This window comes from Haliotis rubra, unplaced genomic scaffold (assembly GCF_003918875.1).
Source record: "Haliotis rubra isolate DU_JTF1 unplaced genomic scaffold, ASM391887v1 Scf62, whole genome shotgun sequence".
NCBI classification, from domain to species: Eukaryota; Metazoa; Mollusca; class Gastropoda; order Lepetellida; family Haliotidae; genus Haliotis; species Haliotis rubra.
The window spans coordinates 79,671-94,651 of NW_025767324.1; the positions used below are offsets into that span (position 1 = coordinate 79,671).

Here is a 14,981-nt window from a genome sequence, read left to right on the forward strand (position 1 = left end):
AGGAATTCAAACCAGCCTTTCAGGGTTACAAACAAACTCTGGGCCCCACTTCATGGCTGGTGGAGATACAAGCATTCAGAGTGTGGGAAATGAGAATGTTTGTCTACTTCAAAATGTTTGGGGCTCAAGATAATGAGTGGACTAGTGCCTATGCTTACAGCAGTTGTCAAGTGGCACAGTATATCTCGCCATAACAGATGGAAGTCTTACAACACCCTGCGGCACATTCAGGCCATTTACAGCAGTACCTCTGGTGGTGCTATTAACTGTAACTATACATGAGACACAGTGCAACAGTGAAAAGTGTATCATGTTCAGGTAATCTAACAAGTCCCTTCACCTGTAATTACAGGAACCAAAGCACCTGGGCATAATACCTTGGGATAATTAGATCAGAGGTCAAACTATGGACTTCATATTCTGTCTTTATCTCTCAGCTGGTGATCATTGTGGTCTATCCTACCAATAACTACACCCTCGTACCTCTCGTATCTCCCAGATAATTTTAAGAGCAATAATCTCCAAACATCCCAGTGTTTGCCACCACTGTATGCCCTATCTGTCTCTTTGGACATTCCCTCCAATCAGCAGCGGGTTACTCCTTTAGGACAACCACGGGGGCTTGGGAATTTAGATGAATTTATGACTTGGTGTTTTTCACAGTCGACAATGATTTAAAAGACAGTGAGAAGGATGCTATAAAAAAGGGAAACAATTTCTACTTGTGTGATTATGAAATTCAAGAGAGGCACTGAACCTCTGTGCTACTCATGGGCACGAAAACAGGTATGTTGATTTATATTGTTGGGTTTTTTTAATTGTTTTTTTTTGTTTGTATGTTTTAAGGGAGTTTTGACTTGAAAATTCTTAATGTCAAGAAGTGATCATAACAAAGAACAGCATGAGACAATTACTTTCATTACATAAATGTAACTTATTTTCGTATAGTTCTATGAGGTTGTGATGCCCAATGACTAATGCTTTTCCAATGTGAGCAAGTGAAAATAGAGACTAGACGGCTACATTGTCGGGTCTGGATTTAGGATTCCAGTCTGAAGTCATCCTAATGATCCATTTTAACCACCAGATACACACTGCCTTCAAGTCATTTGTTCCAGATAAAGCACAATCAGGTAGACTATCTGTTAAATAAATTCCCTTTTCAGTCAGCTTATTCCACTCCACCGCTGTCTTTGCATAATCTCCATTCCTACAAGCTAAATGATTTATTTCCTAACTTTCAATAAGCAAGTCCTCACAACACACTCACACTTTCAAGAATTTCTACAAGTTCAAATGCTAGGATTTGCAGATCAATTAGAATGCTGCTCATGTACTTAGCTCTCCAGAGGAACCTTATTGATGGCATAAATCAGCCTCCAGGACCTTCACCTCAAGTTCAAATATTGTTTGGAACACATTTGGTATCAATTCTTCAAACTAATCTTATCCCAGTGCCACCAACACTCGTCTAGTACCATGTCACTAGCTAATCTTAGGCAATTAGTTATTAACCCCTTTACTTCCACTCCTCAGGAATATTCCAGCTATGTGACAACAACCTGTAAAAACGTCTGGCCAGATGAGCCAGTGACTAATATATGAACAATGAAGCAAATCTCTGGGGGACAATGACACAATTTCAACCCAGTCATAGAGCCTGTTCATCCCTAAAATTTGTAGAAACACACACCACCCCACCCCCAAGATTTGTAGATTGCTGTATTTAAGAGAAAATGCCTGTCAGGTAATCAAGCCCTGCAGCACTAAAAATCCCCAAAAGATCTAAAAGCCTTATAGAAATCTAAGCTTTAACAATCAGCCAATATACTATGGTATATTACCTACGAGGACAAAATATCATTTTGTCATGGTGACGCGATGTCACGAACAATGCTATGAAGTCACGTTTCTTCTGTGATGTTACGTTTTACGTGCGGCGACAGCAGGTAGCCAGCCTATGTTTGAAAGTAGATTTGGGTTCATTTTCTTCCATTTGATGACTTTTGGTAATAAACAGAATATCATATACGTGCCCATATTATACTATGTTTACGACACTCGTGCCTAAATATCGGTACATTCCTCGCTCTTGCTCGGGAAATACCAACTTTTATGCACTCGTGTCGTAAACATAGTATGACATGGGCACTCATGTAATATCCTCCATATATCTTCAAAAAGTTTGGAAAAAATTATTTTAGAAAAGTGGCAAAATAAACAATTATTTTAAAATCTGCAATCTTAAAGCAATATTTCCAAATCGACATCAACAATCACATACATTGTATCCTGGCTGTTGATCCTATTAAGTCATCCTGCATTGCCTTTAACACTTTTCTTTACGTGTGGCAAACTATAGAGGGTTAAAGTAGGATTTTCCTACTCTCCACAAATCCTCTCGATATTTTGTTCAATATTTTACATCAGACATTGGCTTGATAAAGGAGAGCTGGCAACCACCAACATTTCAAAAGGCCTTTGAGATTTCTAGCCTGGATTATTATTGGCTTTTTGAAGGAGAAAGTGGTTCACCATATTGGAACACCACTGTTAGGCCAGACTGTTCCAAAGGAGTATTTTCTCAATAGCCGTGAAACATAAGTGAGATAAGGATTTATATTGTCTGGATCCTTTACACCTTTGGCACACAACTGACTGGTAAGTCATTTTGAAAGTATTTTGTGGTACTGTAAGATTCTGATACTGCAAAGAACCATTTTTTCACCATTCACAGTGTCCACCTGTCCAACTGATTTATTTTCCCTTTAGTTTTTCATGTTCACAATTTGGGCAATTACTTGTAATGACAAGGAATGGTTTGATTCATCACGTGTACAGGTACAAGGTGTGAATCGCATGAAATAATACACTCATGGAAATGAAGGGAACACATGATGGTGCAAGTGTTCCTATATTCTTTTCCAGGTGGGCAGTGGGGTAGCCTAGTGGTTAAAGAGTTGGCTCATCACGCTGAAGACCCAGGTTCGAATCCCCACATGGGTACAATGTGTGAAGCCCATTTCTGGTATCAACCGCTGTGATGTTGCTGAAATATCGCTAAAAGCGGCGTAAAACCAAACTCAGTCAGTCAGTCTTTTCCAGGTTTTATCATGTGCTTTGTATTGCACTGTGGGTGAACATTTGGGACTAAATATAGGAACACAAGTGTTCGCTTATTCGGTTCCACTGTATGTCTGGAGCTTTGCAAAAAGGAGGATTAAGCCCCTGTCATTTACTCACAAGTTTCAGATATGTATCAAGAGTTACAAATCTTTCACTACTTGTTTTTGTCATGACCAGCTACAGTATATCCATCCTACTCAGCTACAAGATGTTGAAGCACTTGCCACAATAAATGCGGCAACTACTGATTAATCTAACACAATTCAAACCTATTCAGTATACACAGCCACATATACAAATGTAAAAACAGGGATGGAATGGGTTGGTTCTGTGCACAGTTACCCTGTGGGCTGGGGAACTAGATGATGTATTTATGTATTATATCGGTATAGTATCCAGAAGGCAACCCTTGATGTACTGAAATTCATGCATGTTTGTGTACAAATATACCCAGTCCTCCCATAGCCACTCAAGTAAGAGCATGAAATACATATCAAGGTCAAGGAAAGAACATGGTGCATGACAGTGAGCAGAATTTGTCATTGGTAAAAAAAACAATTCAGCAGATAGTGGTGAGTGAGTGAGTGAGTTAATATTTAACGTCACATCGGCAATATTTCAGCCATATCGTGACGAGAACATTTGATATTGAAATGAAATATATGTATATTATAAAAAAAAACTGCAGACAAGGACAGTAAAACAACTAGAATATCACAGAAATGTATGTAAAACTAGTAATTAAATCTAAAACGTTTTTTTTCACTATAGGGGAAAAACAATACAGTATAAAAATGGGTTATAAATCGCCAATAACTGAAGGTAGATCACCATACCAGGGACAATGGGGACTTACATTACTTCTGCCACCTGCATGGACCCTAGTTGGATTTACACCATCCCTTCAGCCATTGGCGACAGAAGAGAAATCTAGCCATAAATTAAAAGCACACATATTCTACGATTAAAAACGTGGCAAGCCTAAATTTACTCTAAATGTGTTTGGACTTACGTTCAGCAGATAGATAGATAGATCTATTGGAAGTCTGTACCAAGATATAGTCAAAATGATTATTTATGCTACTGATTGTGCTTTAATCCCGACAATCAACTGACTGACTGAGTTTAGTTTTACGCCGCTTTTAGCAATATTCCAGCAATATCACGGCGGGGGACACCAGAAATGGGCTTAACACATTGTGCCCATGTGGAGAATCGAACCCGGGTCTTCAGGGTGACGAGCCAACGCTTTAACCACTAGGCTACCCCACCACCCCCGACAATCAACAGCACTAGCAAAAACTATATAGCCACACCTGCATTTAAATAGTAAAACAAATCCATTTATTCCATTCAATCCATAGATCCATGAGATTCAAAATACCAGACAAGTATTTCATTAGAAAGTGTCTTTCCAATTTAAATGTTATCTGAATGAAAGAAGAGAGATAACTTTTGCTTTGCATTTCAGCAACATCATCTGTATGGGCAGTACCGAAGACCACGCCCAGTGATGACCCAGATTCCTGCCATCCCAACCCTTCCCCAAATACCAAACCTGGGGGAGATGGGAACAGTGGGTGAAGGCGGACCCCAGGAAGGGCTGGTCATGCCCCTCTCTGTCACAGACAGGTAACACATCATCTATTCTGGTGTACATATTCTTATTCTTTCCATAAAATGATACTCGTGAAGATCTGGGATAGAATTGGTCTTCAGAAACCCATGCTTTTCGTAAGAGGCCACTAACAGGATCGGAGGGTCAGGCTTGCTGACTTGGTTGACACATGTCATTGTATCCCAATTGCATTGATCGATCTTCATGATGTTGATCACAGGATTGTCTGGTCCAGACTTGATTATTTACAGACCGCTGCCATACAGCTGGAACATTGCTGAGTGTGGTGTTATCAATTAACCAACCAACTAACCAACCAACCAACCAAATCTATAAAATGAAATAGTAAGGGCACAAAAAAAGAGTTAATTTCAGTATGAAAGGTTTCACTATGGAAACATATCTTTTTAAACATCTGAAAACTTTTGCACAAGTAGGGATGCAAACAATGTTAAATTGTGGAGAATCAAACACTGACCTCTGACAAATACCACTGGGCCACCCATCACTCCCAGTATATTTCAGACAAAATAAGCATGGAAGTGAATGGATATTTCAAGAATTTCTACAGTAACATTTACTGCTACTTCAGCTCTTTCTGATTATTTTTCACATCATTCCCCAAATACAAACTATGACTGATTCCTAACAACCATACACTGTTCTTCAATACCCCCAGAAAGTCTTAATCCCCACTAAACCAAGTCTATAATAAGAACATTATGAAAAAACGATCCTAGAAGTGATCGATCATGAATCAATGCATGTGATATACAGCTTAAGACGAGGACAAAAACCATACACTGAGCCCCTCTCTCTACACCTGATAGAGGCCATGACATGTCAATCTACCTGGATCCAATCCAACTCCAATCTCAAAAACAAACACCAGAAAACTACACCCTGTCTGACACCTTAATCAACAGTTAAACCTAAAGCATGTCAGTGTCCTCCACAATGGTACATTAAGATCACACTCTGTCAAATGTTTTCTGTTTGGTAAATTTCATGTGTAAATTGGACGTTTCTATTCAATTGATCCACTTTCTGGGTTGACTGCGTTCTCATACAAATTACATTCTTAGTAAAACCCTACGGATATAACTTGTTTCTGCATGACTGGGCTGTTTAGCTTGCTGGACTGGCAATTGTTTAGGCTGAAATCTATATTAGCTGGCAGTGCATATGTAAACACTACACTTAAACATTGTTCTCGATAGGCCTATCATGTACGCCTTTCATGTACACGCCTTAACATTGACTGACTATAACCTCAGGTGTGAAATTTAAGCTGAAAAAAACAGCAGGCAGGTAAGAATTTTGTCAATGCTGTAATTGTTGATCATGATATCAGAAATCAGAATATTGACAAATGTAGTATTTCACCTGTCTTATGAATATGATGAATCATCAGATTCTTATATCAGAAAATTATGTACACAATATTTGAATAAACTACCTTGAGCATGGTGTGAGCATGATTGTACTGTATGTACCCTATCACACCTGTTTTACTTTGATCTTATACATACTAGCCTTTCTGAATTTAATTTGTTATTCATCATTACTAGAATTAAATATTTATGTTGGTTCTTAAGGAGCATTTTAATAGAATTTGGGTGTCATTTATCGAACAGGGATATGCAAAAGTTAACATATCCAAGCCAAGCATTGTAACAGCGAACACCATATGTTCAATTTTACAGTGATGCGGGCATTGTCATGATAAATTAACACTGTGAAGACTGTCATAAAATATATTAAATAATTATTTTGTTATTGTTTCACTGAATATAATGAACAATATATCAACTGACTTGTTATTGTATTTATTGCCCAATATCCATGATATGTATCATATTCAACTGATTGTGGGTTAGTTGTGATGTAATATATACCAGTGCCTTTATTTTAGGAAAATCACGTTCAACTAATCATCATGCATCCTGTGAGGCTCACATCTAAATTCTGATGTTGAATATATATCTTTACTGTACAAGAAAATAATTATCAGCACTGATCATCAATATTTTACTCTTAAAATGAACAGCGTAATTATTGTAGGTGAAACAAGATGACAAAAATTGTTTCATTGGTGTATTTGGGTTGCTTCAAAACATGTTGTGACATAATTTGACTTACCGGTATGTGTTTTATGTTTTGGATACATCAAATTGTGACCGAGTGAGTGAGTAGTTTTACGCAGCACTCAGCAATATTCCAGCTATATGTTGGCAGTCTGTAAATAATCGAGTCTGGACCAGACAACCCAGTGATCAACACATCAAATTGTGACAAAGGTAAGAAGGAAAGGTGACCCAAAAAAATTTAAATTAATTTTTACAAAACAAAATTTGGAATAGCCACTTCATAAAAATAAATAATACTTTTTAAAAAGTATATATTATTTCTTGTATTCCTGTATTTCATCACGATGTTTACAGAAACAGTTTCATTTCCTTGGGTGCAGGCATGAAACATGAACCCAGGCCCTGATAACTCACAACTGAAGGAAACTCATAAATCACATTCCCAGTGGAATACCATACTGTAGTGCACTACCTAACCTTACGACTGTAACCCATCAAGTCACTCTCACTGGGCCTACGGCAGTAATATTTACTGTCCACGAGAATGTTATTAGCTTGTTTGGGTGCCGCTAACAACGTCAAACAGAACACAGGCGTCATGCAATTATTAGATTCTACTGTAAGGTAACTGTTTGTGTTCAAGTAATCTTAAGTTAGAAAAAGCATACATTAATAACATACTATCCTTTGATGAAAGATAATAAGATAACTTTTAATAAGATGTCACTCACAATACCCTTCCATCATTGACCAGTAAAGATCTGGGTTAAAATTAGTCTTCAGTAACCCATGCTTGTCATAAAAGGCGACGAATGGGATCGGGTGGTCAGGCTTGCTGACTTGGTTGACACATGTGATTGTATCTCAACTGCGTAGATCGATGCTCATGCTGTTGATCACTGGATTGTCTCGTCCAGACTCGATTATTTACAGACCAACGCCTTATAGCTGGAATATTGTTGAGTGCAGTGTTAAACAACAAGCAACGTCATTATTTAAACAAATCGAAAAATACCTAGATCTTGATATGTCACTTATGCAGAGAAAATCTGAACATCTATGAAAACTGGAACTTAAGAAAATCGTACATGTCCTAACTCAAAATATTTCTTTGGTATTGTAATGCCATTCTTAACGGGTAAACTCAAAACATTCATTGCAAAGATACGCTCTATATCAGTCATATATCAGCTGACAGTGTATAAACTCTTGTAAAGTAATCAATCAGCAGTTTTGAAACTTCATATATGCAAGATAAGTATTAGCATATAGGATATATGACAGCCCTTGTGTAGACAAAGCACAAGAATCGTGATCATAAATGTGTAACTATATATCACACAACAAGCCGAAGTATGGGATAATCTACTTTCCTACATTGTGACTACAACACCTGACCTGGAGTAAAGCCATCCTGACAACAAGAAGCATTTTCTTTCCACTCTCACTAACATAGCCACGTCAACAGGGACACAGCCAGACTCAACAAAGTTAGATCACACAAGGTTCAGCTCACCAGTTGGTAACAAAGTTTGAAAATACAAGGTACATCTGATAGGTAAGTCAGATACAATGTAGTTAGATAACTCAAGGTTCAGCTGACCAGTTGGTAACATAGTTAGATCACACAAGGTTCAGATGACTAGTTGGTAACATAGTTTGATAATACAAGGTACATCTGACAGGTAAGTCACATACAATGTAGTTAGATCACACAAGGTTCAGCTCACCAGTTGGTAACATAGTTTGATCACACAAGGTACATCTGACAGGTAAGACACATTGTAGTTAGATAATTCAAGGTTAAGCATGGTAAACAGAATTCATGTTTCTGTTATCAGGGTAACACAGGTCCAGAACAACATGTACGAGAACTACCTGCAGAAGTCTACCCAGAAGCTACAGGACGAGATTCATCACACCATGAAGATGTACTCTGTGGAGAAACAGCAGCTTCTGAAGCAGTTGGCCAGTCTCAGGCACAACATGTCCGAGCTCAAAATCTCAGATGCAGGAGTCAGTCAAAGGTTTTCAGACACCGAGAAAAGTCCAAGGCATTGTGTTAATGGTGCAATACCCAAGCACATTGGGCATGAGCAGCATCGACTACCTCCTATTATAAAAAATGGGCTTATAGGTCCTTTGTATCCCAAATGTGACAAGAGCATATCAGAAGAAGAGCAAAACAGAGATGAAATGGTTAATCAGGGACTTCAAAAAAGTGACACTGAACTTACATTCTTATCTGATGAATCCAGTGGGGAGACCAAACTCAATGACAATAGTGATGTTGAAGGCGAATTCAAACTGTTTCCAGAAAGAAAGATTCCAAAGAGAACAAAAACATCAAAGGATATTCCAGTTTTTAAACTGCCTCAAATTAAGGAGGAAGCTCCAAAACCCTTGTGGTACTCTGGCAATAACTCTCAGACTGTCAAGCAAAGGGCTCTCTCCCCTCTGACAGCATTGCCTCAAATCAATGAAATGAGACTGATCTCAGAGAACAACTTTGACATACCAACAGTGAATGACCCATCAAGATGTGAAATTTCAATCCCCACAAAATCAGTCACCAAAAAGGTACATTTTGCTGGCAGTAACAGTGTTAGGAGCTCTGATAACCTTGACCGTGCTAATGGTCACCTTCCTCAACTTTCAAAGAAAAAGTTCCAAATGCATAAACCTTCAAGGAAGACAAAAAGGCTTTCCCAACAAATGCCAAATGGTAAGGAGAGTAGTTTCTCTCAATCTGAATCCTCAGAAGCTCCTCTTCATGCTTCCAAGGGTACAGAGGAGTGGAAGTCTCTGTACGTTAACATCCACGACCCTGAAGAAAGGACAAAGACTCTCAGTGACATACTGTATGCTGTGAGGGTCCGGATGAGGGAGAATGAGCAGAACCTGATGTATGGACACAAGCCAGCGGAAGACAAAACAGACAACACCCTCTGTGACTATTTGCTAGTTCACAAGGATGACCAGGATGGAATGCGCAAAACAAGGAAAATCTTGGTGAGTTCAGCAGAGCTCCAGATAAGTTTTAGCTCATGTGGGTACTGTACCCACTGAAATTTTTTGGAGTGGGTATTATGAATGTTGAGTGGGTATTTCATTTTCCGTTACCCACTGCTTACAAATATGTGCGTATTTCAGTCATTTTACTCACCCAAGTATTATGTCATTCAGTAAGTTTACTAAGCAGGTATGTCCTGCCTTATATCATACCTAATCAAAACCAACTTAAATATAATGGAAATGATTTCATAAAAATATCACTTATCCAATACTGACAGTACAACACTTGCCCTATACTAACAGTACAACTTGATAGCAATCAATGTCTTTTTCATTACGCAAGCGATTTTATAAATATATTCCGTACGCATTTGTTTTAAACTTTTTGCGTATCTAACATTTTAAATGCGTAATTTGGTACACAACAATTATTTTTCAATGCGTAATTGGAAATTTTCTATGCATATTTTACCCGGATACGCAGCTTATCTGGGCCTCTGGTTCAGGATATTTAATGCTTCCTAGGGATATTACATTACAGATTAATGCTGGGTGTTTTCTGTTCTTGATATAATCAGGTTTGAATAAAAAATGGGATATGAAATAATAGTGACAAAATCTGATGCAAACTGTCTATGAAATACACTAACAATCAGTAGACTGGATGATCACCTTTTTCGTAACAAAAGATGTGATTCAATACCCAGTATATTATTCCAGGTCTGTAGTAGGAATGAACAACTTCTTGTATCATTAGATGGCACCCTGGGTATTATTGTTGGTCTTCAGTATGGACAATCAACTCTTTTATCATCAGATGCCACCCCTTATAGAGATGGGTCTGTAGTATTGACGATCAGTCTCTTGTCACATCAAATACCTTTGTTACATTTAAGTGGGGCTGTCATGTTGCCCCCTTTATCCTTATTAATAGGATAGGTTTGTAATATGTACACAAAATCTATCTTCCATACATTTCTATCATGTTTGTTAAGGTTAGATCTATCACAGATATATAGTTCCACATGCATCTGAGTCCTTCCTTTAATATAAATCTTATATATCATAGAGCAAGAAATAAATACATGTATACTACTCCAAATTAAGGAACAATCACAAATTGATAATTAACTATAGTCATTGAAAATACTGGGTGTTCTCTTTCTTCTTTTTGAGTAGTATAATGCATTAGATAAAATCAAAATCTAATGAAAACCTGAAACCTTTATTTCTGATTATTTGAAAATGAAACATTTAACCTTTTTTTCAGTGCAGTTATGTATTATCCTAATTTTAAACGGATTTGTAAGCTTAGGAATTCATCTTTCCTGTTTTTAACTGGTTCTTTCAAACAATAAACTATTGAAATACCACATTTATCATCTTCCCATCACATTCCCCATATTTAACCCCTGCACTGACATCACAAAGACAGATTTACACCTGTCATATTTGAGCCTTGTTAAGATATCCCAGTCAAACTGTGTGTCCCACAAGACAGCAAGAGGTCTGTGACACCAGTAGCCAGGGCCTGAGTATTTACTGTCTGATAGCAACATGGCTGTATTGCCAGGTGACTCAAGAGTCAACAGTTATCTGTACCCCGAACTAGTGGACTCCACAGGAAGTGGGTGATAATATTAGATTACCTCCTTGGCTGACATTACCCCCAGGCCTCTATTTCCTGATGGAATTAGAGGATATGTTTGCAAAACGTTGTTTTCTTAATACTTTTATTCCTGGATTTTTCGTTATATTTGTTTAAGCCTACACTAAAATATCTCCTACTAACATGCGAGGAAATCCTTTCAGAGTTTTCATTTGACAAATAGAACTTCCTGGTTCAACATTACTCCCTGAAACCTTAATATGGTGTCACCAATATGAAAGTCATATACATGTCTTGAACCGCGATATCAGCCATGATGAGATAAAACCTGAGCACATAATATCAGAACATGCATGACAACTGCACACCTATGTAGGTGTTGCTTCCCCGAAGCTCTGATGTAATATCCTTGAAACTATAAAGGAATTTTGTCCCCATCAAAGTGATACTCAGCCAAATTGCATTTACACAGTAAATAACATCATAGTGAGTGAGTGAGTTCAGTTTTACGCCGATTTTAACTATATTCCAGCTATATCTCGGCGAGGGACACCAGAAATGGGCTTCACACATTGTACCCATGTGGGGAATCGAACCCGGGTCTTCAACGTTACGAGCAAACGCTTTAACCACTAGGCTACCCCACCGCCCACATATATACATAGAAATACTGTCCTGTGATACTTCTTAGAAATGTCTTACATTGCATTCAAAACAAATCTTGTAAATTATTCTTAGGGAAGAATGTTATTTCAAGGTGACCCTGTTCAGACAAGAGACAATTTACTCAGTGAGATATCTGTGCAACAACTGTTATGAACATGAGACCAGGATATGGAATCATAAGTGTTGAAATTTCTTGGTTTATCTCAAACCAGTTCATTGGGTACAACTGACTGCATGTGTTTCTCTCTCAAGATTAATGTTCCTAGCACAGGGATCTCCATGATTCAAGGTTCAACTGAGTTCAGATTTTTCCATTTTCCTTTATATCTTAGCCCTTGGGTTCTTCATTTTAATTTAAGGTTGATTTGAGGGTATGTAACTAACTGAATATGCCTGGGAAAGTGCACTACTTCCTTCTGAATATTTACTTTTGCCATAGATAAATGACACCTCTAATGTCTACTCTAGACCAGAGTGCCGTTGTACAAAGCGATCATAACGCTAAGACAACCATAACTCCCATACATTAATATGGATTTCAGGTAGTCTTAGCGCTAAGGTTGTTTTGTACAACGTCCCCCTGGTACGAGGAGCTATCAAAAGGTTTTAAGCCTAACCTAAAATACTTCTGATATGTGTATGATGAAAATAATTGTATGATATTGAAGAATAGTTTATATCATTTACATAAACGTAATACTGACATGCACATGTCGCTAGTTTCCAGTCACGTGACATCTGATCACATGTACCTCTATTGAAACAGCAGAAATGGATAAGCTTGAGTACAGAGCAGTCATTAAGTTTCTGGTCCTCGAGAGTCACCCGGGCGAAGCACATTAAAGAGCGATTGACAGCAGTACCCCATGAGACTGAGTACTCATACTGCTGTTATTTTAGGCTAAAAACTTTTTGATAGCCCTTGTACATCCAATATAACAGGGACACTGTACAAAACACACCATCATTAGACCCCCTCTGAAACAATTATCAACATACACGAATGTATTCTGCAAAATAAAGTATTTCTTCCTTTCAGCACCATCACAAACGAGGCCATGTCCCAAGCCACACAGCCGGCGACTTCATCGTCGGTCCAATGCAGTACAGCTCCAGAACTACCTAAAGAAGTTGTCTCGACAACGGCGCATGATTGAACACATGGAGGGAGAGGAGTACAGACTCACACACATAGTGGGTCACAGACAGCTGCAGGAAGCAGCTCACAAGTCTGTCCAGTGACAAGTACATTCTGTAGACCTTGTCCCTCAAAGACAGTTCAATCAAGCTTCAACGCACTAGTTTCGGTGACAGTGAGGACAGAAACATTCAGTGGGAGAAGAATTTGGACAAAAGTTGTTTCAGAAAGTTCCCTTCAATATGTGGAATATGTACTATTGCAATTTCAGTGTTCCAGAGAAGACAGTACTTGTGTTCCCTATACTACACTGACTTACCCAGGGCTAGTGGCCATGGGCGAACTTATTTTCGTCAAGTTGGTTATTCAGGAACAAAACTTGGGGAGAAAACTAGATATTTATGACTGGAAGTATCTCTCCCTGCTGATGTGGGTCTTAATTCTAATGAACATAATAAAAGGGTTAAATTAACAATCAGATTTATTTTCTACAATCTCATTGGCATTTTTTACCAATATCACCATTCTGTCACAAGTCTCATTTAAATGACATCATATGTAGATCATGTTATGCTTGAGACGTTCCTTCTTGCTAGAAATACAAATATTTAGAAAGACTATCAAACAGACAGTTGTGATTAATTCATCAACAACAGACTACCTGTACTATGAAGTTGAACAGGTTCAATTGTCAAAACATCCTTTTGAATTCGAACAGGGCGATTGGAAATTCACTAAAACCTCTGGAATTTTTTCAAAAACATTGCAGAAAAGAAGAATGTTGATACATTATCTTAACTTATAGTAACATCAGTTTGAGGAACATATTAAATCTTTAAACTCGTATGTATCAGTCTTGTAAAAGTGAAAAATTCTACACTGAGAAAAAAATATATAAGAAACACATAAACACTAGAGGAATGAATGGTACAGGTGATGTGGGTATGAACGCCCTCACCAGGAACTTGGCAAGGAACTGAGGAGGTGACTGGAACCTGTACGGTGGTTTTCACCATGCATGTATCTCAATATTCCAGGTAAAAAAGGCTGTACTTGTAACTCACACTTACTAAGCATCACTGACAACAACTCTAATGTGTTCAGCATCATGACAAAGCTATTTTACAATTTCTCTGGATGTGAGTGGGTCTGGTTTTACACTCCCTTGAACAATATTTCAGTAACCCTGTGTTACCTTGAAGTATTGGAGCAGAGCCCCATATGATGCAGGTATTAAACATGGCCACTTTGGTGAAACACATGAACACTGTCATGGTGCTGATAACACGTGAAACATAAACAGGCAATCTAAGATCTGATTGACAATCACAGATTTATGGACAAAACAACCCTAGCACCAGAGCTCCAGATAAGATTTAGCTCATGTGGGTACTGTACCCACTGTAATTTTTGGGAGTGGGTATTATGAATGTTGAGTGGGTATTTCATTTTCCATTACCCACTGCTTTCAAATATGTGCGTATTTCAGTCATTTTACTCACCTAAGTATTATGTCATTGAGTAAGTTTACTAAGCAGGTATGTTCTGCCTTATGTCATACCTAATCAAAACCAACTTAAATATAATGGAAATGATTTCATAAAAAATCACTCATCCTGTACTGACAGTACAACACTAGTCCAATACTAACAGTACAACTTGATAGCAATCAATGTCTGTTTCATTACGCAAGCGATTTTATAAATATATTCCGTACGC

General features: G+C 38.0%; 2 protein-coding genes across 6 annotated transcripts in view; one reads left to right on the forward strand and one right to left on the reverse strand.

Moving 5' to 3' along the window:
• The window catches only part of LOC124256123 (kinesin-like protein KIF21A), a 132,127-nt gene that overhangs the window by 18,418 nt on the left and 98,728 nt on the right, over positions 1-14,981 (reverse strand). The window lies entirely within an intron of this gene.
• LOC124256125 lies at positions 669-13,383 on the forward strand. Its single transcript, XM_046690080.1, has 4 exons — positions 669-786; positions 4,598-4,758; positions 8,676-9,846; positions 13,164-13,383. Exons 1-4 carry the CDS (start codon positions 733-735, stop codon positions 13,248-13,250), a joined length of 1,473 nt encoding a protein of 490 aa, XP_046546036.1. The 5' UTR covers positions 669-732; the 3' UTR covers positions 13,251-13,383.

Bases quoted from the DNA above. Each gene is read 5' to 3' on its own strand.
- LOC124256125 (XM_046690080.1), top strand. From the start codon at position 733: ATGAAATTCAAGAGAGGCACTGAACCTCTGTGCTACTCATGGGCACGA. The intron at 787-4,597 runs GTATGTTGATTT...TTTGCATTTCAG, and splicing joins ACTCATGGGCACGAAAACAG to CAACATCATCTGTATGGGCA. The intron at 9,847-13,163 runs GTGAGTTCAGCA...TCTTCCTTTCAG, and splicing joins GCAAAACAAGGAAAATCTTG to CACCATCACAAACGAGGCCA.